We start from the raw sequence: 27,201 nt of genomic DNA, 5'->3' as shown, positions 1-27,201 counted from the left end.
GAATGGAATTTGTGTCCTAATAAGGTGATAAAGGGACCAGAGCTCATTCTTTCCCTCTCTCTCTCTCTCTGCCATGTGAGGATACAAAAACTCAGTCATCTGTAACTGGGAAGAGGGATCTCACAACCTTGCTGGCACCATGATGTTGGACTTCTAGCCTCTACAACTGTGAGAAATAAATTTTTGTTGTTCATAAACCATCTAGTTTATGGTATTTTGCTATAGCAACCTGAGCTAAGATGCTTGCATCAAAAAAAAAATATATGAAATGCTGAGAGATAAATTAGATAAGAGTTGTGCAAGACCCATACACTGAAAACTACAAAACACTGCTGATAGAAATTAAAGAAGACCTAAACAAATGGAGAGATATACCATGTTTATGGATCAGAGGAGACTCAATATTGTTATTGTTAAGATAATAATTCATCCCAAATTGACCTATAGATTCAACACAATCCCCATGTAATTTCAGCAAGACTTTTTTTTTGTAGAAATATATAAGGTGAATCTAAAATTTATATAGAATTGCAAAAGATTTATAATAGTCAAAACAATTTTGAGAATAAAGAACCAAAGTGAAAATCATAAATGACTTGATTTTAAATTTTTAGAAAGTTAAAATAATCAAGACAGTGTGCTATTGGTGTAAAGACCTACATCAATGTAAATTTGTATATATATATACAGATCCACATCAAAGGAATAGAATAGAGTCCAGAAACAGGCTCACATATCTATAGCTAATCGATTTTTAACAAGGATGCCAAGGCAATTCCACAGGGAAAGAATAATCTTTTTAACAAATGGTGCTAGAACATTTCGATAGCCATGTGCAAAAATATGAACTGCAACCCAGTACCCCACACCACTGGATTATAGGGCTAAAGATAAGAGCTGATACCTGAAGAATCCTAAAAGAAAACTTAATGTCCTTGGTTTAATCCAAAAGACAACCCAATCAACATAAAAATGGGCAAGCAAATGTGGTGTATTCATACAGTGCTGTTATTAAAATACTATTTAGTTGGGGCGTCTGGATGGCTAGGTGGGTTAAGCCTCTGCCTTAAGCTCGGGTCATGATCTCAGGGTCTTGGGATCGAGCTCCACATTGGGCTCTCTGCTCAGCAGGGAGCCTGCTCCCCCCACCCCCCGCCTACTTGTGATCTCTCTCTGCCAAATAAATAAATAAAATCTTAAAATAAAAAAAAATACAATGCTATTTAGCAATGAAAAGGAACAAACTATTGATACTCATCAAAATAGATGAATCTCAGAATCATTATGCTGAGTGAAAGGTGCCATTCACAAAGAGCACAAACAGTATCAGTCCATTTAAAAATTTTATTTATTTATTTGTCAGAGAGAGAGATCACAAGCAGAGGGAGCTGTAGGCAGAGGGAGAAGCAGGCTGGGAGTTTGATGTGGGACTCAGTCCCAGGACCTTGGGATCTTGACCTGAGCCGAAGGCAGATGATTAACCAACTGAGCCAGCCAGGTGTCCCTATATCAGTCCATTTATATAAGCTTTTAGGAAATGCAAACTGACTCACAGTTACTAAGTGGACCAGTGTTCTCCTGGGGGTGGAGGGCAAGGAGAGGTAGGAGGAAAAGGATTTCAAAGAGGAATGAGGTAGAAATGTTTGCTGCCTTGGTTGTGGCCATAGTTTTGTGGGGATATAAATACATCAAAACTTATCAAATAGTGTTCTTTAAATTTGTGCAGTTACTTGTACATCAATTACACCACAATAAGCCTGTTTTTAAAGAGTACAAGGAACAGTCTGTAGTACAGTACAGTTTAAATGCATGGAGAAGCGTACGCGGCAGGGCCATTAACACTAGATGTTGTAACAAGAAACCCGGTGTCTCAGTGGCTTAACAACATAAAAGTTCCTGTTTTGCTTATGTTACAATGTCACCTGGATTCTACAGCGCCTTACAGCTCGCAGGCAGCCACTGACTCCAGGACCTTGGCTCCTTCTGTCTGGTAGCCCTGCTGACTTCAAGATGTGGTCTTTCTTCTTACCGAGGATAAGAAGAAAGAGCAGAGATGATCATGACCAGACCGACAAGGAGAGGCCCATCACATGTGCCCACATCCCTGAGGCCAAAATCTAGTTACATAGCCGGCAAATAGAGTCTTCTCCATGCTAGGAAGAAGGAGTAGTATTTTCATCTACACATCTTGCCAGTTTCTGCTGGAAGAAAAAGAAATGTCAGAGTAGTTGTGCACACAATACTGGGTATTACAAAAGAATATTGAGTTTCCGAGCCAAAATGCTTGTATTCAGATCCCTTCAGTTTTTTCCCAGAATAAAAGGGAATTTGCTTTATATTTCTGAACTGTTTTAAAGCACCTATTCCAGGAGTTCTCATAAAGGAATGGTTCCTTCCTTCCTCCCTTTCTGATTTTATTTATTTATTTGACAGAGAGATAGAGAGTACAAGTAAGCAGAGTGGCAGGCAGAGGGAGAGGGAGAAGCAGACGCCCTGATGAGCAAGGAACCCGATGTCCCAGGACTCCAGTATCATGGCCTGAGCTGAAGGCAGATGCTTAACCGACTGAGCCACCGAGGCATCCCAAGGAACAGTTTTTGCACCTAGAGAGAATCCAAGTCTCCCACTCTTAGGAGACAGAAAATCGGTATAGTTCTCAAATCCCTCCCACAGCCGGCCCCATTCTTTCTCTACTTCTGCCTGCAAAGTAAGCAGTGTTATGCCCCAGTTTTCACGTCTGAGAGACTACCAAGGAGCCAACACCAATGCAATCACACGAGGGTTTATTTGACAAGCTTAAGCTTGGGCCCAAGTATACCTGACACAGCAGAGTAGGGACTTGGACCCTGAACCAGATTGCAGTCAGAGTTTTTAAAGGCAGAGTAGGGGTGGACTCTGTGGTGGGTGAAGACAAAGGGGATTATGGATAATGTAAGTCTCCAAGGATTTTTGGAAGCAAGGTCTCCAGGACCTGGAGGGGCTAGCTATTGTTGGGAGAAAGGTTATTTATTACCAATAATAAAAATCTTCTTGTGAGACCCTTTAGATGTATATCAGTGGGCCATATACTTGGGAATGATTCTTGACACTATCTTGGAGGTTTAGAGATAAAGGAATTGTTAAGTAGGCTTACAGGATCCTGGTCAGACCTGTTGGGGTAGGGGGTTGGTCAGGCTAGGATTGTCCTTAGCAAAATCTCAAGGTGAGGGAAGTTAAGTCCCCAGGGGAGCGCCACTCTGTCTGTTTCAAGGGTTTGTCAGTAGGTGAGGAATTTTAATGATTTTCTTCTGCCTCTGTTTCCCACATCAGCTAAACTTCAGGTGGGATGGCCTTAATTTTCTCGGCCTCCACAAGCAGCTTGCGCCCTCTGCCATCCACACCCGCAATGACAGCACAGCGAGCAGGATGTTAGCGCCACCAAGAGGTGTGCGCAGGGTCTTTTGTGCGATATAGCCTGATAAAGGGATTCCTTGCCTAAACAGCCAGTTAGCCTGACCGCATGACCATTTGGACAGGCAGTGGCAGGGACAAGATGTGGATTCAGGGGCTTATCATTGTGTGAACTTGACAAGGTCATTCTCTCTTTCCTCAAGTACTGTCTTCACTTAGCTTCTGGGACAGCCCACTCTCCAGGTCCTACCTATCTCCCTGCTGTTTGTTCACTTTTTAATCTGCCGCCCTCCTCCTCTAGCTCTGAATGGTAGTTTGCTTGCAGGACCCTCTCCTGGAGTATCATCTCATGTATGGTCCCAGGGAATTTGAAAAGCTTTGGAGTATGTCCTACATTTGTAGCATCAGCTCCCCAGGGCCTCCCACCTTAATAGTTTTGGACACTCGATACAATTTCTCCTTCCTCCCTCCCTTTTTTGTCAAATTATGTGGATAACTTCTCCCTCTACAAGTAGTCATTAAGTTCCAGATATGGTAGTTCATTGCTATTTTTTTTCTCTTAACTTGTCTAGAAAAAGGCAAAAAAGACCCTTTCACTGTTTGCGGTGAGAAATCCTTTGTTGCCCTTGAGAATCAACTGAAACTGACCCTTTCCGGAAAGAGTCCGCAAAATGCAGGAGGAAAAAACAATGAATTCACAGAAGAGCTTGCTCCCACCCACTTGGAACATAGCCCCTTCAGCCAACCTGTTTGATCAGCTGGGGGAAAAGCACCCTCATTTACATAACCTTCTGGCCCTTTGTGTTTCGAGATGGCACCAGTCCAGGGAAGCAGTTTCCATATGAATGAAGGAGGATAAAGGCCCACCAGTGCCCATGACCCCCCACAGGATATGGCTACTCCAGGTTGTCCAGGAATTTCTGGTTGTTTCTGTACAGTCTTGCAAAATGGCAAATGTGTGCACCCTTTAACAGTTCAGTGAGCAAATACTATATTAGGTTAGGAAATAGTTATGAATCACTTGTGTGCCAAGTGCATATAAGCTCTCTTACTGGGTGCTTCAGAGATTAGTGCTACAGCCCTGTCTTGGAGAAGCAGACAGTCATGTGAGAACAGCTAAACGTTGAATCATATTCCCAACAGACTGGGCACACCAGGAACCGAGGCACTGTCTTTTCTCTGTCTTCTGTATCGCTTAAGTATCATGTTGAGGACATGAACAGGGGATCAAATCCATAGTTCTCCCAGTGAATTCCCATAATTAAAACCAACAATTTTACCAGCCAAATTTCAGAGGAAGCCAGAGCTCCCTTCTGTCACTGTCAGGGGCCATATGACAGCCGCAATATCTTACATGGTAGGAAGTGATGACAGACAGGCTGAGAAGAATAAAGAATGCTTCGTGTGGTTCAAATCAAACGACATTTGAGTAGAGAGAAAGGACAGATCAGCACTGAAATTAGCCTCCACACCAGAGATGTTGCTTATTAGGGAAAGAATGTTTCACATCTGAAAAAAACCCAACAACAACAAAAACCACACAAGTGGCTAGAAGGTTTGAGTACTCATCACAAAATTGCTTTTTTGTATTGAATTCACACCCTTAATGGTTTCCGTTAGAAGATGGAGCTCACCAAATACACAGGTGTCTACTCACCGTTCTCAAAGCTGGTACTGGACCACAGAGCAGGAAATAAAAGGCCTCCTGAGGCAGTTGCCATCTCCGCATTTAGAATCCGGTTCCAAACCTTGTCCACATTTACTTACTGTCTCTGTACTTGTATCTGCTCTAAATAACAACGCAGGCTCCCAGCTGGGTTAAACCCAAATTAGCAGAGCACTGGCCCGAAGACATTTAAAAACGTGTAAAGAGGAATGACCACTGTTCTCTCACACTGTAATTTCAAATGACCATTCCTGTATTGTATAGTTTTTAATAGTGAAAGTGTTTTATTTTTGTTTCTGTTTTTGGGTGAGATGGAAAAAACACTCAACTTCTCAGTGAAGCAGAGATAAAATATTCTGCAGAAACAGCACTGACGGAATAGGCAGAGCCCCTGGGCCGTCAATTTGTGAACACACAACTTGTGGCAAGTTGTATTGTTGTAGATTTGAGGTCCAGCAAAGGATTTTTATTTTATTTTAAAAATTTGATAATAAACACTTCATGGCAAACCAGTTTTATGATAAATGACTGAAGGGAATGAAAAGTCTATACAGTTGCGTCAAATCCTGGCGCTCCACAGGGAGTTTTACTAGCTTTCTCCTGCTGCTCCCCGGCCACGTTTTTCTTTTCCTCTTATATTTTATAACAGGGGTCTCAGTTTTCTGGTCATGCTTGTGAGATTTGTTAATCAAATGAATCAAGTCCTACCTGGAGTATCTAGGGAATCTAGGACAGCGTGGCCTCTGGGGACACTCTGTCAGGGGTAGCGAGTCTCCCTTGTTTGGGTATTTTTTTCTGGTTGAAAACTCTATGCTTAACATTTAGTTTCTTTCATCTTAATCCAGAGAAATCACAGTGATTGAGAGGGAACCACCACCAGGATCTGGGAACAGGGGGTTGCACTCATTCACCTTCTGCCCTGGTTTAAGTACAACGGTGCAAATACAAGTGGGAAAATCAAGGTTGTCCAGGATGCAAAACCATCCTGTGACAACTCCTGTGGCGGTGGAAATGCACTGATGGGTGAGTGTGAGAGTATGGATGTGGCAGGTGAGTCGTGAGTTCGTGTGAATGGGTTTGTGAAGGTGTATGAGTTTGCATGAATGTGTGTTTATAAGTGCTTGTGTGTAAGTATGTGCATGTTTGTGTTAGTTTTTTTGAGTGAATGTGTTTGCTTCTCTATGTTCCTTGTGTGTTTGCCTATAATTTTTAAAATGTGTCATTGTATTACTGTGAATTTATGAGTATAAATGTGTATGTGTGTGTATTTATGTGTAATTGGCTTGAGTGTGTATGTCAGGTGTACATGTATATGTCTAGTGTGTGTGAGTTTGCATGCATGTTTTGTGTCTGTTAATGTGTGTGTCTGGGTGAGCATGTAAGTGTGTGCACGTGTGTAGTTGCCTGTGTAATGTGCAACTGTATATGGCTTTGCATTTTTGTGTGAAGTACACATTGGGGTTGTATTTGCATATATGAGTGCAAATTTTGTGTGTGTAAGTATTGTGTGTGTGTTTGTATGTGAGTGTGCCTGAATTCGTGACTATTTGTGTGTATGTGTATTCTTGTTTGTATGAGTGTGAACGTCGTGTGAGAACTGTGAAAGTGCGAGCACCGTGTTGCGACTGTGCGCGCTGTGCCAGTGTGCATGCGAGTGTATATATTGGTCTGTGCGTGCGGGCGCGCGTGTGAGCGGGTGAGCGCTGCCGCCGCGCGCCCGCACCGCCCGGCTTTCCGCCCCACCGCGGCGCGGGAGCAGAGGCGGCAGCCGGCCGGGTTGGCAGGCGAGGGTGGACGTCCGCGCGCGCCGGGGTGAGCGGCGCCGCCGTCACCGCCGCCGCGCCGGCTTTGCCCTTTAAATCGGTCTCCAAGCCGATTACAGCTGATCTCCCACGTGACGTTTTACCTTCTGTCTCCCGGAGCGAATTGCCCGAGGACAGTCCTCCGCGGGCTGCCGCGCGTCGCGCCGCCCCAGCCCGCCGCGGGGCTCCGGCTCCCGCAACTTTGGGCAAGCGGCGGCGGGCCGGGGCGCCCTCTCGGGGCCACTTTTCCACGCGGGCGTCGGGGGCTCCCCGGGCTCCGCTCGGCCAGGAGGGCGGCGGTCGCGGCCGAGAACGTGTCTTGGCCGCAGCCAAGCGCCCCCTCGGAGGCGCCGCGCCCCGAAGGCAGGCGGGGTGCCCTGCGCGCTGCGTCAAACAAGGGGGCGCCCTTCGCCCGGACCGGACCGCAGCGGGCGGGCCCCGGGGCGAACCGGCCTGGGGATGGCTGCGAGGCACGGGTGAGCCCCCCGCGCCCTCACCATGCAGAAGAGCGTGCGCTACAACGAGGGGCACGCCTTGTACCTGGCCTTCCTGGCCCGCAAGGAGGGCACCAAACGCGGCTTCCTGAGCAAGAAGGCAGCCGACGCGAGTCGCTGGCACGAGAAGTGGTTCGCTCTCTACCAGAATGTGCTCTTCTACTTCGAGGGCGAGCAGAGCGGCCGCCCGGCGGGCATGTACCTCCTGGAGGGCTGCAGCTGCGAGCGGACGCCCGCGCCGCCCAGGGCCGGAGTCGGGCCGGGCGCCACCCGGGACGCGCTGGACAAGCAGGTAGCAACGCGCCCTCCCTCCTCCGTCTCCCTCCCTGCGGCCGCGGCACTCCCTTTCCTTCCAGCCCTCGAGGTCTAGGGCTTGACCGAACGAGGGAACCGTGCTCCGAGATCCAAGGTTCCCCTGCGGTGTCAGGGGCAGGACATCTCCACGCGCACCCCATCTCCATCGCCTACCCCCCACCTCCGTGTAATCGGAACGGAGGCTCCGCTTTATTGCTTTCGCGACCCTGAAAGCGGTCGGGTCTTTCAGTTTCATTGTTAACCATCCATTTCTTCTCTAGACCTAGTTCGGAAGAATTTAGTGTGGTGACGTGTGTTGACACCTGTTGGGTTTAGACTGGCACGACGGAACTAACTTACTTGGAAAAGTTTGGTTTCTCCCTCCCCCGGCTGGTGCGTGTAGGGTTTTTTTTGTTTTGTTTTGTTTTGCTTTTGTTTTTTGGAGGTTTTTTTGCTTGCGCATGTTTGATCGCTGGCTGTGCAAGGAACAAGCGGGGGCTCCCAGGAAGGACAGGCGCTTTCTTTTGGCGATTTTCAGTGTTTTGTGGTTTATGTCGGTTTACCTTGCTCACATTTGACCTGCTGGGTCTAATTATGGAGGTAAATGTGTATCCATTTCCCTCAGGATTAGTATTTGGTAGCCACATTCTTGTTATGTTTAAACCTGTGGGCATTTTTAGAGAACGCTTCTCTGTACTTTTAAATGAATGCCTCAAAAATAAATGTGACCTTTTTATACTGGGTCATAATTTTATTAGTTTTGCTGTGTATGAGTTCTGGAGGAAAAAAACCAAACCCTCTAGATTTAGTAACTCCTGCCCCACCCCCACCCCCATTCCTGCAAATGAGAAATTTGTATTTTTTTTTTCAATCACCGTTCGGCTAATAAAGTTAGAGCAGACTAATTTTATGCTCCCAAATATTCGCACTTCGCTTCTAAATCTCCAGCTCGAAAAAAAGAGGCTGATTGTCTTTGCTGTTGAGTAAAAATGTTTCGCAGCTGAATTTCCCCTGCAGTTCAGACCAAACAGCTTCTCCTGCAAAAACCTGGCTGTGGGAGGCGCTAGCGATGGGATGATGAATAAGATGCCTACATAACCCCTAGGGCTCATAAAACAGTGTGTAAAATTAAGAGGGAGTTCAAACTAGATCAACCAGAAATTTTGTTTTTTCCACTTTGGTTTCACTATAAATCATTAACAGATTGAGCTGATTAAACTTGTTATATTGCACATGAATCTGATATTTAAATTTAAAAAATACACCCTTTGGTTTTTGATGGCATGTTGCAGGTTATTTGAAAAGCTAATTTTCAGTTTTGTAGCTGCAGATACCGGAAATAGAAGTTTAAATTTCAAGTCATGCATTTTAGAATTTAAGCATGAAAAGGCTGTTGAGGAAGCCGATTTTCAGTATCTACTTTATTTTTTTTTTCTCTTGGTGAGATTTTTTTTTAAAAAGGTATGTGTTCCAAGGCCCCCCAGGAGCCAAAACCAATAAGTTCTTAAGTGTTATTATGTATAAAAGCAAATAGTTACTTTAAACTACCCTGAATATATATCATTGACTTAATTCCAAATTATTTTTTCTCCTTGTATTTATACTGATATCAGGAGATAAACACTTTCTTCTTTCTTTCTTTCTTTCTTTCTTTTCCTTCCTTCCTTTTTCTTTCTTTTTGAGCTGGGGGTGTGAAGATGTTACTTGCTGCAACTTATCTGGCTGTCTGATTAGGTAACATATGAAAACCAGCATTTTTCTACTAGAAAATTATCTGGACTCTCCTCTTCAGGACAGTTTTCTCTACACCACACTTTAATACATAAACGTAACCTCCAAATAGTATGACTTTAATGCCACTTTCTAATGGAAGTCCTGAACACGTCATCCTAGGGAAGAAAATTCTGTTTGCCATACAAGTCATGAGTATTTCTCACTCATTCAGTACATCTTTAAGAGGATAGAAATCGGAACCCTTGGTGCCTGTAGAAAAACTGAAAAGTAAAGAACAAGCATTTCAAAATGGATTAGGAATTGCATTGGGAAACCTGTCCGATTTTTGTCTTCGGTTGGGTTTGATTCTGTGACTTAGGTTACCTTAGCAGATGGATGCTTCTCTCTAGCAGGGTCTATCTGGGTGTGTCTGAAGAATTAAGGAGAAACTGCAAAGATAAGAAACAAGAAGAAACTTCTACCTTAAACCTGCAGTTTATGCTGTTGGTTCCCTTTCAGTTCATTTGTGTTCCTGTGCGCTCACATTTTCTCAAGCACCTAGACTTGAAGCTGGCAAAGTTGAGACTCTGAGCGGTGTCCATCTTAAGCTGTTTCTCTAAATGTGCTCCTGGAGCTTTCTGAGTAAATATCTCCATCAACCCCATGAACATAGTTGAAGGTTAGGGCTTGAAACAGGATTTAGCGAGGCAGAGTGGGTTTCCGCCACCATGTTCCCGTGACTTATGTACTCCCATCTCTTAACAGTTCCTGTTTTTTTTTTTTTTTCTGTGAATGAAATCCATTTCTTAATATTTAAAATTAAGAATTTGTCTGAGAAGATTTCAAGTTGTCTTTCAATAATGACATCTCCTGTTTCTAATGTTGTAACAGCAGTGTGAGCTTTTGCTGTGTAGAGGATGTGACAGACCATTTCACAAGATTTAAAGTTTACCGGTCTCTGCGATACATACTAAATCTGAGAAGCTGAAGACAAGCAGGTGATCAAAGCGGACATTCTAATAAATCAGTTAGGTTAGCAGATTTGCAAACCAATAGGAACATCATTGCTACAGGAGGAGACTTTCTTATTTACCCTGGAATGTGATGTAATGCTGTTGACAGTTACTTATAGTTAATGTAATTTTTGCTATAAAATGCCTCCAATCATTCTTATCAGTTTAAATGCTACTTATCCTTCAAATAATTCTTAAACTCTGATTAATTGTGTTTTTTCAGTAAGTTATATAATAAGAGGAAAACACTCACTGGTTTGCTTCTTCTAAATAATTCAAAGTAAGTTGGTTGACAAAAGAAAAAAAATTAAGGTGCTTTTTTTTTAAAAAACACTGTCAAAGTGGTTTTTTTTTAAAAAAAAAAAACTGTTTCCAGTTAAAAAAAAAAAAGGTGTTTTTCCCTTTCCAAATATGCCTAGGTTAAAGGGATCTTTGCACTGCTCCCTTTCTTCAAGAATGTGCCAAAGATTTCACTATGTAGGTCCTTGGTTGATGGCAAAGCTCTGATATCAGGTTTCCATAGCGGCTACTTTTTAGGTACTTTTAGTTACGGTGATAAAATCAGAATGAGTTCACCTAAAAAAAATTTCAAGTAGTGTGCCTTTTCTTGAACATGTGTGTTAGGACACTACTTTCTAAAGAAATCTCCATTTATGTGAAATGAAAACCTTAACTTTTCATTCTAGGTAAAGGTGTTCAAGGGGCATGGGAATTTGAGTTTAATAAGTACCTTCTGTGGGCCAAGCTCCGTGTAATTCTCCATTATTGCATCAAATCTGAACTTCACTTCAGCTGTTAGAAATTGCCTGTTGTCCTTTTTTCGCTTGTACCTATGCCAGCACTGAGACTGAAAGCATTCTAGGGAGAGGAAGGTGATCAAAGTCCAGCTCTAGAAAAGAAAAATCTTGAAGAGGGCCTTAGGAAGGTGGCTACTTAAGTTGATTGAGCTTCAAGAAATTTAAAATCTGAGGGGCACCTGGGTGACTCAGTCAGTTAAGCATCTGCTTTCGGCTCAGGTTTTGATACTGCTGTCCTGGTCACCCTGTTGAGCTGGGAGTCTGCTTCTCCCTCTCCATCTGCCCCTCCCCCTGCTAGTGTGCTCTCTCTCTCTCTCTCTCTCTCTCAAATAAACTAAAAAAAAAAAAAAAAAAAGAATTTAAAAATCTGAGTGGTATGGGGGTTGGGATTGTAGTATGTGAATCACTATTTTGTTTACTCCTATTTCCCTTTAAAAACTATTTCCAGGGCAGGGCAGTTGCAATTCTTGGGGAATATAACTGCAGATCACTGTATTTTTAAAGAAAAATAAGACATGTTTAAACAAACAGTTTTACATGGCATTCATTTCCTTCAGTAAGGGATCCTTAAAAATATTTGCACTTAGGTGAAAGTACACATTGGCTAGTCTAATCTGTTTAAGTGGCTGTATGTGTCTTCCCTGCTAGCAGGAGAGACATATAGGAACAAAGCCGTGTTTATTTTTATTGTCCTGGTAATGTTAAATGTTCTGTTCACCCTGATTTCAGGCATTTTGGGTGTCAAACATCTTAGTTCTGGAGGCTTCAAGTAGTAGATACTTGTCATATCTGTGATGAATTAAACATGTTAATTTAATTTTAAAAGGATTAAAGGTTATGTGCTTTCCCCTGTTACTAGCCAGTCATTTTAGTGTTCCTCACTTGACCGCAAGTGGAGGATTTTCATCATTTTATGGAAGTAGGCAGAGCTGTATGCACCCCCTGAAATACTTGTGGAGGGTGGGGAGTGTGGATGGTGGATATTCAGTCTCGTTCATGTCATTTAATTGATATATAATAACCAGCTCAGTATTTTCTCTTCAACCTTTGCTTATTGAATGTAAGTGAAGGGAAAATAGAATAAAAATATTAATCAAATCTTACAAAGTGTTTTAAAACATAATTTAAGGGAGAGAAATGATTTATTATTAGAACTTTGTAATCTTTCAAACTTAAATGAAAAATAATCTATGGATTAGCAAAATGTAGTTACTTTAATTTTGGCTACACTAAACTTTACTGTTTATATTATTGTAACATCATTTTTTTCTTTGAGAATTAAAAAAATAGAGGTATTTTCTTCTCACTGGGTGACGGTAGGTTGTAAAGCATGTGTGATAACCACAGGTTTCTGGTTTTAGCAGCAAATGTTAATAATTGGTTCAAACAATTGATATTGCTGTATGTTTAATGCAGTTTATATTTTTAGGTTGATTTTGTCCATGTTTTTCAGTAACTATGCATGCTGCAGTCAATATAATTTTAGTTTTGTAAAACAGAAAAACTTAGTCATTAAGATTATTTTGTAATGAAAGAAGCCAGATTGACAAGCAATCTGGCTTTACTTAGGTCTTACTTAAGTCCTAATTTTCACACTTGCAAAGTAGCTTCGTGTTTTCATGCCTGTTCATTTGTCCTATAGGAAAGAGATATATGTGTATATGTGTGTGTGTGTTTGTTACACTGTTATCTTCTATCATAAATACAAAACATTTGTCATGAAATTACATATTTTGGAGTTTACAGATTTTTATTTGTATCATTAATGTTTCAATATGTGGATTATAAATCCAATCCGTCTACAATTTAGGGAGATTTATTTTTCAGGACCGAGTACGTATAATTATTGTGTTACATTAATCCCTGTATAAATTTTTCTCTGAAATAAGTGTATCTTAATTCAAGTGTATGTATAGTAAAATCTTAATTAACATTTAAATGAAACTAGAAGCTGATATTTGTTAGGCATCAATATAGTACTGTGGCAAACATTGGTTTATCTGATAATATCTGGCCATTATTCTAAAAATTAACCATTATTCTGAAATTACTCATTACGCATCAGCTGGTATAATTTTCAAAGATTAGCTGATTGAGAAGTTATAAATGCATTATTTTGGCTCCACCAAAGGGTAGAGTTGAGGTTTTTGCCCAATGAATTCAAATATGGTTGTGTGTATATTCAGGGAAAAAAACAAAATAAAACATTTTTTTTCTTTTTTCTTTTTTTATTTGAGAAAACATTTTTATCAGTAGGTGGAACAGAGTTGCAGAAAGCACATATTCTCACTTTTCCTTTTTACTGGCACTTGAAAAACTTAATGATTCAATGAAAAATAAAGACTCAAATAATTTTTCCTTAAAACTCCTCACAGTGAATGCAAAATGCCCCAAGTATACTTTTAAGGAGAAGGCAGAGAAACACACACACACACACACACACACACACACACACACACAAGTTTGAATTGATCAGTGTTTATTTAAATAAGATTTCTTTTCTTTCTGAACATAAAGGAAGAAATGAAGAAGCTGGGGAGGCCAACTTACTTCCATGACTTGTGGCATCAGAGTAGAGTAAGGTAATGAAAGTTAGAATTCTCATAAGATCCGAGAAGACACAGATAGAGCGGTATTTACGAAGTTGTGTTTAAAAATAAAATTCATCCATCCTTTAGTGCTGCATTTTTAAAAAAATGTAGGCAGCAGTTTCTTGTATTAACTCTTCCCATACTCAGCAGTGTGACATGGTGGGGACCCATGATACTGGGATCTGAGGAACTCTGGTTACCAGTCCTTTGCATTCTCTTCAGATTCCTGAAATGCTTTATTTTGTCATTGGTCTGGTTTAATTTAGACAATGCCTGATTCATTTCCTGAACTGTATGTATGAGCCCATGCCATTTGTGTGACTAATGTAAACAGTGGGGTTAGTGCTGTCCAACAGAGGGCAGATTGGAAAGCTGGGAGGTTTCCTGGGATGAGCAATGTGGGACTGCAGAGGTGGCAGCCTGGCCTGCGGCTCATTGTGACAGTGACTTCCTAACGCTTACAGAAACCATGACGAGACCATGTCCACGATGTGTAGGAATAGGAGGCTGCTCACATCCATTAAGAATTTGCTTTTCTTGGGGGTCTGGGTGGTTCAGTGGCTTAAGCCTCTGCCTTCTCCTCGGGTCATGATCTCAGGGTCCTGGAATTGAGCCCCACATCGGGCTCTCTGCTCGGCAGGGAGCCTGTTTCCCCCTCTCTCTCTGCCTGCCTCTCTGCCTACCTGTGATCTCTCTCTCTGTCAAATAAATAAATAAAAATCTTAAAAAAAAAGAAAGAATTTGCTTTCTTTAAACTTTAGGACTATCAATTTCCAGGTCCAATCAATGGTAGTACTTACTGTCTATGGTTCCGTTCAAGGGTTAACCTGCCAAGGTTTCTGTCTGGACTCAGCTCCCTACCAGATATGTGATCTTGAGCAATTCCCCTTTCTAAGCCTGGACCCCTGCCTGACGATGAGCATAGCAGTGGGACCTACATAATCAGGCTGTGGCCAGGCTCCCAGGCTGTAGTCCACGCCAGGCTCTTCACGTAGCGTGCGAATAGTCTCCTCGTTTGTCAGCTGGTGTTTCTATTAAACCCTTTCTGATATAATTCCTCCTTGGCTTTCTGCTTTTTGTTTTCATTACTTTATTTAGTAAGGTTTTTCCTCCCTTCCTCTTTTTTCCCCCTCCCTTCCTCTTTAAAAATATTTCAACACGAAATGGAATTGTTCAGGGAATGCCAATATACCCATCACCCAACTTCAGCAACTCCTCCAACTTTCTGCTTTCATGTTCTCTGTTTCCCCCACACATGCTTCCCCCCACCGCAGGTGATTTTAAAGCAAGTCCCACACATTGTATTATTTTACTTGTAAATAAGGAAGTTTTGTTCTTTTTTTTTGCATAGACCTTGTTTGGCATTGAAGGTTATACTAGATGTGACTCTGAAAAGAATGATCTTGGGACACCTGTGTGTCTCAGTTGGTTAAGCGTCTACCTTCTACTCAGGTCATGATCCCAGGGTCCTGGAATTGAGCCCCACATTGGGCTCCCTGCTTAGCGGGGAGCCTGCTTCTCCCTCTCCATCTGCTGCTCCCCCTGCTTGTGTGGTCTCTCTCTCTCTCTGTCAAATAAATAAATAAAAGCTTTAAAAAAAAATGAAAAAGGGCGCCTGGGTGGCTCAGTGGTTTAAGCCGCTGCCTTCAGCTCAGGTCATGATCTCAGGGTCCTGGGATCCAGTCCCGCATCCGGCTCTCTGCTCGGCAGGGAGCCTGCTTCCCTCTCACTCTCTCTGCCTGCCTCTCTGCCTACTTGTGATCTCTCTCTGTCAAATAAATAAATAAAATCTTTAAAAAAAAATAAATGAAAAGAATGACATTAGAAAGAGTATGTAATATGCTTCTGTTTTAATGTACGTTATTATAATTTTATTCTATATAATATTTACTATATATTATAATTATATTATGCTCATCTTTTTGTTTCTTTGATATCATTATAAAGGAAAAAAATCTTAAGACAATAGTTGTGAAGACGTCAAGGTGGTGGAATTAGCTTTTAAATAATTTCCAGTATGTTAAATCAAAAAGAAAAGAAATTTTGAAATCACTTGTTTAGCTGTGATCCTGGGGTAAAGATATTTTCATGATTTGAGGTCACTCTACGAGAAATTTTATAGGTGATTCTCTTACTGAGGGTTTTCCTTGCTTTACTGAAGTCCATTTGCCAAACTCTTTAGCTGTGTAGCTGAAGAGCCTTTTTAGACCAAGAAAGAGTGCTTCCTCTTGTGACATCCTTAATGCTTCTTCTCACTCAGTATTTTGCATCAGTCTGCAACAGTCCGAGCATCTTTTGTAAACCAGTGTTTCATCAGTCTTTCAAAATAAATTCTGAGACCCAACAGCTAGTCAATGTTGTTTTAAGGCAATTACTAAGGTTTCAGTAAACAAGGGTGTGGTTTGCTTTCTCTAGTATTGCTAAACTTTTCTAGGGTTAGTTGGTTTCTGCTACGTGATTATTTGCTTTAGGCCCTTTTGATTGCAAGGGAGAGATATGAAGTCAAGTTGTCTTGAATAATGGTCACCTGTGTGTGTGGCCAGGGGACAGTGGGAATACTGAAAGGCAATATAAGGGCGAGTCTCATTCTAGTACATTTCTTGTGGCCTAGCTGATATTAAGACCTTGGTACCCGTTGACCTGTTTTTCAGCATGTTTGCACCTTCTTGGTTCCTTACTGCTTCTGTGTTCTCCTCATTGCTGCTTGCCCTAACTTTAGGCTGCTCTGAACCTCATGGTATTGACTTAACACATTGTGGTCCCTTCCTCTTGCTTTTTTTCCTGCTTTAATTCTCCCTGCTGCATCTCTCATCCACTCCATCTATTCAGGCCTGTATTCTCATGGGAGAGAATCTGATGAGCTCAGTTCACATTTTTTTTTTTTTAAAGATTTATTTATTTATTTGACAGAGATCACAAGTTGGCAGAGGGATGTGGCGGGGAGAGGGGAAGCAGGCTCCCTGCTGAGCCGAGAGCCCAATGAGGGACTCTATCCCAGGACCCTGAGATCATGACTTAAGCGGAAGGCAGAGGCTTTAACCCACTGAGCCACCCAGGCGCCCCTCTGTTCACATTTTGGGGCTCAACAAAACCAGTGGTCTCTGACCAGTCAGTGGATTGGATATGAAATCGCAGGGATCATGGGTGAGGTCATCTCATGGGAAGTTTGGTGGGTGTGATAGCCATCATTACTGACTTATCTAGCACACTCGTCCGCTAGTTGGTTATTCTCACCAAACTAATATTAATATTGATTCATGATGAGCCACCTTCTCTTCTTTCAGTAGCAGTTTTATACCCTCACGTTAGCAATACCATCATTCCGATAATGTAATTTCTGTCCTCTGGTCCTGATTGGCTTCCTGTGTTGTTTAGCATTTGTGTTCATAATTTTCCTTTATTTTTTAATATTTTGATACTCAAAAATTATTTGAATGTTCTTTTAACAATAAATTAAATTGCAAACCTATTTTTTAAGGTAGAGAAAACATACAGAACAGTGCTCAAATCCTAAGTGTGCCCTTGATGCAGTTTCAGAAAGTGAATATATGTAAGCAGTGTCCAGATCAAACAATTGACATGATCATCCCTCCAGAAACTAACCTCATGTCCTTTCCTCTTCACTACCCCTAGCCATGGGTAGCCACCATCCTTACCAATAACATTAGGGATTGCTTTTGCCTATTTTTTTTTTTTTAAGATTTTATGTATTTATTTGACAGACAGATCACAAGTAGGCAGAGAGGCAGGCAGAGAGAGAGGAAGGGAAGAAGGCTCCCTGCTGAGCAGAGAGCCCGATTCAGGGCTCGATCCCAGGATGCTGGGATCATGACCTGAGCCGAAGGCAGAGGCTTTAACCCGCTGAGCCACCCAGGCGCCCTTGCTTTTGCCTATTTTTGAACTTGATCATGGACTCATGCAGTAAGCACTCCTTCGCGTCAGGCTTCTTCCTGTCAACATGGTCTTTGTGAGGTTGAGCTGTGTTGTTGGATGTTGTGGTTCACTCATTTTCATTTTTTTGTAATATTCTCCTGGGTAAACATTCAAGATCTTCCTTGCCTTACAGTGGGGTTATGTCCTGATAAACCATCTTAAGTTAAAAATAACATTGAGTCAAAAATGCATTTAATACGCCTAACCTACCAAACATAGCTTAGCCTAATCCACCTTAAATGTGTTCAGAACACTTATATTGGCCCTATAGTTGAACAAGTCATCTAACACAGAGCCTATTCTATAGTGAAGTGTTGAATATCTCCTGTGATTTATTGAAGACTCTACTGCAAGTGATAAGTAAAATGGTTGTATGGATACAGATTGGTTGTTAGTACTTCAGTTGTTAGAAGTTGTGACTGTGTGGCTGACTGGGAGCTGTGGCACACAGTCACCGCGGAGCATCAGGAGAGAGGATCAGACTGCATATTACTAGCCCAGGAGAAGGTCAAACTTTGAAATTCAAAGTCTGGTTTCTACTGAATATGTATTGCTTTTGTACTACCCTAAAGTCAAAAAATTGTAAGTCACACCATTCTAAGTTGGGAACTGTCTGTACAATTTTCTTTATCTAGTGTTGATAGACATTAGGATTGTTTCCACTTTGAAGCTGTTACAAATACTGTGGCCATGGATATTCCTGTACAAGTCTTTTGGTGCACGAGTATGTATGCATTTCTGTTGGATATATATATATATACCTGGGAATGAAATTATTCGTTCATAGGACATATAATATTTGGCTTCAATAATTATAGCTAAATAGGGGGCGTCTGGGTGGCTCAGTGGGTTTAAGCCTCTGCCTTTGGCTCGGGTCATGATCCCAGGGTCTTGGGATCGAGCCCCACATCGGGCTCTCTGCTCAGTGGGGAGCCTGCTTCCTCCTCTCTCTCTGCCTGCCTCTCTGCCTACTTGTGATCTGTCTGTCAAATAAGTAAGTAAAATCTTTAAAAAAATATATAGTTAAATAGTTTTCCAAAATAGCTATATCAATTTATGTTCCCACCAGCTGTGTATAAGAATTCCAGTTGCTCTACATCCTTGCTTGACACTTGGTATTATTGGTCTTTTAGATTTAAGTATTCTAGGGGTCTGTAGTAGTATCTCCTTTTGGTTTTCATTTTCATTTCTCTGATAATGAGGTTGAGCACCTGTTCAAGTATTTATGACCATTTGATTGTTCTCTGCCTTGAAGTGCTTATTCAGCCTTTTGCTCATTTTTTATTGAGTTCTCTTACTGATCTGTAGGAGTTTTTGCTTATTTGTTTATTTTTATTTATTTATTTATTTTTTGGAAAGATTTATTTATTTGTTTGACAGACAGAGATCACAAGCAGGCAGAAAGGCAGGCAGAGAGAGAGGAGGAAGCAGGCCTCCTGCTGAGCAGAGAGCCCGACGTGGGGCTCGATCCCAGGACCCTGGGATCATGACCTGAGCCAAGGCAGAGGCTTTAACCCACTGAGCCACCCAGGCGCCCCTATTTTTATTTTAAAAAATTCTATTTATTTAAGAGAGAAGAGTTTTGTTTATTTATTTTTATTTTAAAAATATTTTATTTATTTATTTAAGGGAGAGAGAGAGAGAAGGAGTCTTGGTTTATTTATTTTTATTTTAAAAAAGATTTTATTGTTTGTTTGTTTATTTATTTATTTATTTATTTATTTTAGAGAGAGACAGCATTAGCCAGGGGAGGGCAGAAGGAGAGAGAATCTGAAGCAGACTCCACGCTGAACAGAGTACAAGGCAGGGACTTGATCTCAAGACCATGATGAAATCATGACCTGAGCTGAAAGGAAGAGTCAGATACTTAACCAACCGAGCCAACCAGTCGCCCCTGTAAGCATTTTTAAATACTAAGTTAAACTATATGAATGGCCATTTTTGTACATTAAAATTATTGAATATCTGAATTTCATATTCATTCTAATATATATGAAGACATAGGTCCTCTGTTAGTTATATATATTGCAAACATTTTCTTCTCGGGCTTGCCTTTCTACTCTTTTAAAGGTGTCTTTTGTTGAAGAGAGGTTTAAAATTTGATGTACTATAAGCTATCTTTTTCTTTATGGCATTTGTCTGCCCATGATGTGGATAGGGATGGGGACAATATCTAGAAGTGCTTTGTGAGGGGGCGCAGTGGGCTAAAGCCTCTGCCTTCAGCTCAGGGCATGATCCCAGGGTCCTGGGATCGAGCCCCATATCGGGCTCTCTGCTCAGTGGGGAGCCTGCTTCCCTCCCCTCTCTCTCTCTGCCTGCCTCTCTGCCTACTTGTGGTCTCTCTCTGTCAAATAAATAAATAAAATCTTAAAAAAAAAAAAAAAAAAGAAGTGCTTTGTGAGGAGGGGCAGGAGCTGGGATCCTCTCCTGCTGCTCTGTGGTCAACACAGTTGAGGGGATCACAAAAGATGCAGTGGGAACTAAAACGGAGTGTGCTTACAGCAGTTTCAAGTTGCCATACCAGGATGTTTTCCCTTTAGAGGAAGGCTGTAGCGGTGATTCTAAAAGACAAAAAATCATCATGCTCTCTCTTCCACATACCTTCTGGAATCTGAGATATTTCTTCCCCTGCTTACACCTACACCTTTCGTCTGGAAAGGTCAAGTGCAAGAGGGACAAGGGAGGGCACTTTTATAAAACTTAACCAGAGTTAAGCTTGAATCCCTGAGCCTCCTTCAGTTGTGCTGCTACCTGGAGTGCAGATCCACCCTGCTGACCTGGGGGTGCTGCTAGGAAGAAAAAATGCCTCATGTCCAGCAGTGCTCAAGATGGAATCCTCACTTTTCAAAATATACTTACATAGTGGCCTATAATTCTTCCCCCTTTTGTCTTACCTATTATCCAGGAAGTAGCCAAGAAGGAATGATTCCTTTCTTGGAATACCTGCTTTCCATGATCAAATTGCCTTACTAAAGTGTTGGATTGGGGGGAACGAGGAAGAGAGAGGTGCACAATCAGTCCATTCCTGAGCACACAGATTCATTTCAAGGGCCACAGTGGTGTGTCTGGAAACCAGTAACGTGAAAATGATCCAGTAATTGTGAGGCAGCACTTCATATCCTGAGAGGGGTTCAGAGGTCTGATGCAGCCATCTGCCAGGAGTGGTAGAGGGTAACACCCCCGGGGACATGGCATCTTCCCTTGTGAGACAAATAGGTCAGTTTGTGGCAGGAGTCACACCTCTGTCCTGCAGTGGTAGCCTCTGCATTAGAGAGAGTCAGGCTCCATCAGCTTCGGTGATCAGACTACTTGACTCCAGTAGGTCCACAGCCCTTCCTATGGGCATCTGCATGAGTGTTCCAGACAATTTGGTCAGCGGACACAGTTTGTTTCTAGGTTGTTCATGTTTTCAAAGAAGGGTCTCTTTAATCTCCCAGTCTGCAATTTTCTAAGTGGCAGACCAAACAGCTAACCATTGGCGACAGCCCAAAAGCCTGAGTCCTGGCCGGGACCAGGGTCCCCAGCACCCAGTGCATACTAGGTTTCAGCCCAGCCAAACCATCAGTGAACCAGGCCCAGACATTTAGGGAATCTTCATATATTGGAGGGAGGTCCTATTGTGGCTTTGCTTTAGATAGTAGAACAGATCAAATTCCCCATAGAGGAATACTTGCTGCTTTTTGAAAGGTAAAGCTGAGATGCATCTGAGGCCAGACTAGCTACATTCTTCAACATACTGTTCCATTTGACAAGCAAGGTTTTGACCCTTCCTGTCTTGTTTGTTCTTGAGTCCAAGTTGATTCATCCTAAAATGGGAATTTTGGGTTGAAGAGTTACAAGGCCTTTCTGGGCCAGTTTTGACAGGACTCAGCAGTAAGCTAGGGACTCTAGCAACATGTCTGCATGCCTTGTCATTTTGTTTGAATGTTGGACATTGTGTATGAAAGAGTCACAAAAATAATTTAAGGCTCTGCATGATGTTGTTTTCCTTTAGAGAGGATTTACTTTTCCTTTCTTGCAGGCATAAATGTGGGGTTATTTACATTAATCCATTCTGGGATGGAGCTGATTAAAACTAGGTTTCAGGTTTTGTGAGAATATGTCCATTTCCAGTTTGCATTAATTTCTGAAGTATAGCCTTTCAGAGGATTATCTGGAATTCTCCATGTTTACAGAAATTTCTCCTTGGTCTCCTCCATCCCCATGAGACTGCCAGAAACTCAGCGCTGGTTTCCAGTCATCTAGCTGCTGCTTTCTGAATGGTCTCCTAGCCTCTTGGCTTTGTACTATTTAGAAACTGGCAAATTCCTTGAGAGGTACAGCTTCAAAGAATGTCAAATTCACTAGTTTGCTTCCCTTCTCTAAGGTATCTTTACTTCTTAGGTCCTGGTTTAGATCTTGTTAGCTCACTGAGGCTTTCAAATGGATTATTTTTGTGTATTGTGTCCAACTTTTCTAATTGTTCTCAGTGTGCGTATGTTGGGCTGCAGAATGGGGTAAGGTTTATAACAAGCTATGTGGCCATTACTACTCAACAATAAGTTTTAATAGTGAATCTAAATAAAAATCAGTAAAACTCCTTTCAAAACAGTGAAAGAGTTATATTGTGTTCTCCTTTTCTAGAAATTTATCTGTTAATTATTTCTAATTCAGAAATGATAAAAGAAGTCAAATCATAATTAACCCTTACTTTATCAATTTAATCTGGACATCTTTGAATATGTGTTTTTGAACAAAATAAAACAAAAGTATACTTTTGAGTCATAAGATTTTTTAAAAAGATTTTATTTATTTATTTGACAGACAGAGATCACAAGTAGGCAGAGAGGGAGGCAGAGAGGGGGAAGCAGGCTCCCTGCTGAGCTGAGCAGAGAGCCCCATGTGGGCTTGATCCCAGAACTCTGAGATCATGACCTGAGCCGAAGGCAGAGGCTTAACCCACTGAGCCACCCAGGCATCCCTGTAGTCATAATATTTTTTGTAAGTGTTTATCTTTATCTTACTCCTGAATGACAAGGTGTATATTTTGAGGGCACTGAGATGGAAATCCCATTTTATTTCTTACCGGGTGGATTAAGGTTAAATTTTTCTTTTAGATAGTTTCCTCATATTTGATCTTTCTCCCTCCCTCCCTTTCTCTTACCCCCCCCCCCCACAATCTATCTGTGTGTCTACCATCTTAGTTTATGAGTACTTAATTTAAAAAAAGTCATCTTTCTGGGGCACCTGGGTGGCTCAGTTGTTGGACAACTGCCTTTGGCTCAGGTCATGATCCCAGGGTCCTGGGATCGAGCCCACATCGGGCTCCCTGCTTGGTGGGGAGCCTGCTTCTCCCTCTGCCTGCTACTCTCCCTGCTTGGGTTCCCTCTCTGACTGTCTCTCTCTGTCAGATAAATAAATAAAATCTTTTTAAAAAAGTTCTCTTTCTCCTGGCATAAGTTAGCCCTTTCTTCTTAGAAAGTAAAACAAAATATAATTAGATGATTTCATTTAGGATACTAACTTGTTAGTTTTTTATACACCTTCTTTTATATTATGTGGTTGTAAGAACTACCATTACTGAGTGCTAATTTTGGGTTAAAGAGCCAGGCATTCTACGTATATTATTTCATTTAATCATGACAACCATCCTGAGATGACAATATTCTCTTTATTTTGCAGATAAGGATAGTGAGGCCTAGAGTGATGTAGTAATTCATCCAGGGCAAAATTTTATTAAATGGCAAACTTAGTTAATAGAACCTAGTTTATTAATTAACTTAGCATTTGTTGAACTTGGCGTTAACGAGGAGCTAAAAACATACAACCAGGAGAGAAAGGTTTTTGTCTTCAGTCTCATTCTTCTCAGTCATGGTTCATTTGCAGTGTGAGTGGAAAACTTCTCAGACTGATCTGGCCACATTCGTAAAACCCATAAAACAGCTGTTATTTCCACTTCCAGATTGATGGAGTTATATCAACAAAGCAGAGCTATGGCTCAGAGTTATATAAGGGAAGCATTAGAACCAGTTCACAGAACCTCTGTAATCTCTATCTGCTTGGCCCTGTGTGGAGCGCCTGAAAGCTGGGTCATGGTGGAGAGGAGAACGATGGGGATCAGGTCAGTCTGTCTCCAGAGCACTCCATCTTTCTGTGCTGCTGACTTCCAGCACCAGAAGGGGCTCAGCACTGAAGATGTAGAAGACACAGCCCTCCCTGCCATTTCAGACTTTGCTTATGCTGTGACTCTTGATGGTGAGAAGATTTCTTGTATCTTGATGTAGTCCACATTCTCGGTGTCTTGATCTATATTACTGCTTTTTGGCCACTAGGTCTACTAGGTTATAGTCTCCTTTGACCCAGAGCAGTGAATACTGTCGTCTGAAATATTGGGCAACCAAAAACAATATTTGCCACCTGTACACAGTATTTCTGTTCTGGGCACCAAGTATCTTCTTGTATTTATTTGGTTGGCAAACAAAACAAAACAGATGAACTCTTGCCGCTGGAATTTGTAGTCTAATGGTTGAACGGTAATATCAGTAGTATCCTGTGATTGTAGTGCCTTAGCTCTAGTTTCCTCCTGTGAATGTTATTATAAAAATTAATTTTCATGGGCAACCTGAAACCATAAAACATCCTACAAGAAAACATGTGCAGTAATATCTTTGTCATCAGCCATAGAAAATTTTTCTAGATATGTCTCCATAGGCAAGGGAAACAAAAGCAAAATTAAACTATTGGGACTACACAAAAATAAAAAGCTTTTGCACAGTGAAGGAAACCATCAGCTCAACAAAAAAGCACCCTACTGAATGGGAGAAGATATTTGCAAATGATATATCTGATAATGGGTTAATATCCAAAATATATAAGGAACTTATACAACTCAATACCAAAGAAAGAATCAATATGATTAAAAAATGGGCAGAAGATCTGAATAGACATGTTCCCAAGGTAGACGTACTGATGGCCAACAGACAGATGAAATAATGCTCAGCATTACTAATCATCAAGGCAATGCAAATTAAAACCACAGTGAGGTATTACTTCTTACCTCTCAAAAACCTAAAAGCAAAAATGCAAGAAATACCAAGTATTGGTAAAGATTTGGAGAAAAAAGAACGCTTGTGCATTGTTGGTGGGAATGCAAATTGGTATAATCACTTTAGAAAACATTTAAGAGGTTCCTGCAAAATTGAAAATAGAATTTTATGACCTCGTAATCCTACATCTGGGTATTTATACGAAGAAAATGAAAACTGTAATTTGAAAAGATATATCTACTTCTGTGTTTATTGCAGCATTATTTACAATAACCAATATATGGAAACAACCCAGATGTCCATCCATAGATGAATGGATAAGGAAAATATGGTATATTTACACAATGGAATATTACTCAACCATAAAAAAGAATTAGATCTTGCCATTTGCAACAATATGGATGGATTTAGAAGGTACAATACTAAGTGAAATAAATTGCTCAGGGAAAGACAAATACCGTATGATTTCATTCATATGTGGACTTTAGTAAACAAAACAAATGAACAAATAAAGAAAAAGGCAGAAAAAACCCCAGACTTGGCAAATGCACAGAACAAACTTGTGATTGCCAGAGAGGAGGTGGGTGGGGGATGGGTGCAATAGATAAGGGGGATTAAGAGAACATTTATGTTGATGACTACTGAGTAATTTATACAGTTGTTGAATCACTGTATTTTATATCTGCAAATATAATACTATAAGTTGCTTATACTTCAGTTAAAAAATTAAAGTTTATTTTTAGCATGCCAGTTTGAGCTGAGACCATCCTCCTTCCTGTTCACCTGCCATGTCTTTGTCTTATAGCACTGTACATGCAATGGCTTTCCATCTTGCTGAATGGTACAGAATGCAGAGTACACTGAGGCAAAGTTCCCGAGTTCAAGTTCTAGATCCACATTTAACAAGCTGTGGATTCTCAAGCTTAGTTATTTCCTTATCTGGAGAATGGGCATGATAATTCCTACTTTGTAAAGTAAGTAGGAATATTCAATTAATTGAGATAATCTTTGTGAAAAGTGTTTTATAGACTAAAATGCTGTAAGAATGGTATTTAAAAATTTTCACAGTTACATTTTTTTCACGTAAATGAGGGCATTTTAAACAGCAAATTAGTTGAAAGTTTGATTACTACAGATGAGATTCTGTTCATTCTGTGGTCCATTTTGTGAACCAGATTGTTTTTCTGCCTAGTTTGTAGGCATCTTTATGAATCCAAGGTTTTAAATTTCTATGGACAATATTTAGTGCATGACAAATTCCTTGAGAAATAGTTGGAAGTTTACTCTAAATGTAGGAGAATATTACCTATAAGGATAGATGAGTGAAGAGGTTTTTCTTTGACATTTAAATCCTTTCTGTTGTATGGATCCTTTTGACTATAATAAACATTAAATATATGACAGTGAGATTAATAGTTTTTTTTTCAGAAGAAAGATGTAGCTAAATTGACATTTGTGCTTTAAAGAGTAAAAAAAAATTTTTTTATACATAGAATGTTTAATCTTTTATACAGAGAATGTATACTGAAAGATAAATAAATCCACAACTTACTCCTTTTTCTCCTTTTTGCTATAAACTGCCATGCTAACAGAACATTTTATCAAGCACTTTTTTGTTTATAAAAACAATATTTCTGGGATCTAATGTGTACAGCATGGTGACTGTAGTTAACATTACTATATTGTATAATTGAAATTTGCTAAGAGAGTAAATCTTGAATGTTCTCACCACACACAGGTAACTTTGTGAAGTGATAGATTTATTAACCTTATCATAATAATCATTTCACAACATATAGTATATCACATCATCACTTTGTATATTTCAAATGTATACCATATTATTTGTCAATTATTTCTCACTAAAGCTGGGGGAGAAGGAAATCAGTGAGTGACCATAGATGGTGTAATGTTTTCTGGTTCCAGGAGTTATATTAGAAGTGATGGGTTGTTCTGGCACCATTGTGTAGACACATTATTAAATTTTAAACTCATTTTTGAAAAGGGAGTATAATAGTTACTGGATAAAATTTGAAAAATCAAAGTGAATTATAAAAACAAGTTAAAATATCCTGAAATCCTATCCCTCAGAGAAAACTATGTTGTTGGAAGAGTTCCTTTAAGGACTTTTCTGTGCGTGCATATAAATAATAGATGATATTATTATTGTTATTATTATTTTAGTGTGTGGAGGGACAGAGGGAGAGGGAGAACCTCAGGTAGGCTCCATACCCAGCATGGAGCCCTTCGCGTGGCTCGAACTCACAACTCTGAGATCATGACCCGAACTGAAATTAAGAATCTGATGCCTAATCGACTGAGCCACCCAGGCACCCCTATATAATAGACATTTTTAAAGTGGGGCACATTTGGGATCATATTGTATGTAGAGTTTTGGATCCTGATTTATTTTTTATGGAAGTATAGTTGACACACAAGATCCTGATTTTTAAAATTGAACATTATATTGTGAGCATTTTGTT

The 27,201-nt window shown here is 40.7% G+C and overlaps 1 protein-coding gene across 1 annotated transcript in view; it reads left to right on the top strand.

Annotated features, from left to right (window-relative positions):
* The first annotated feature begins 6,845 nt into the window (after positions 1–6,845).
* Positions 6,846–27,201, top strand: part of RASGRF2 (Ras protein specific guanine nucleotide releasing factor 2) — a 257,001-nt gene continuing 236,645 nt past the window's right edge. The window contains exon 1 of the mRNA XM_046000008.1: positions 6,846–7,644. Within this exon, the coding sequence (XP_045855964.1) occupies positions 7,357–7,644 (288 nt within the window). The 5' untranslated portion in view covers positions 6,846–7,356. The remainder of the gene's footprint in view (positions 7,645–27,201) is intronic.

Source organism: Meles meles, chromosome 3 (assembly GCF_922984935.1).
Source record: "Meles meles chromosome 3, mMelMel3.1 paternal haplotype, whole genome shotgun sequence".
Lineage (NCBI taxonomy): Eukaryota > Metazoa > Chordata > Mammalia > Carnivora > Mustelidae > Meles > Meles meles.
Note: the sequence above shows the minus strand (reverse complement) of the source record. Positions and strands in the feature narration are given on the sequence as shown.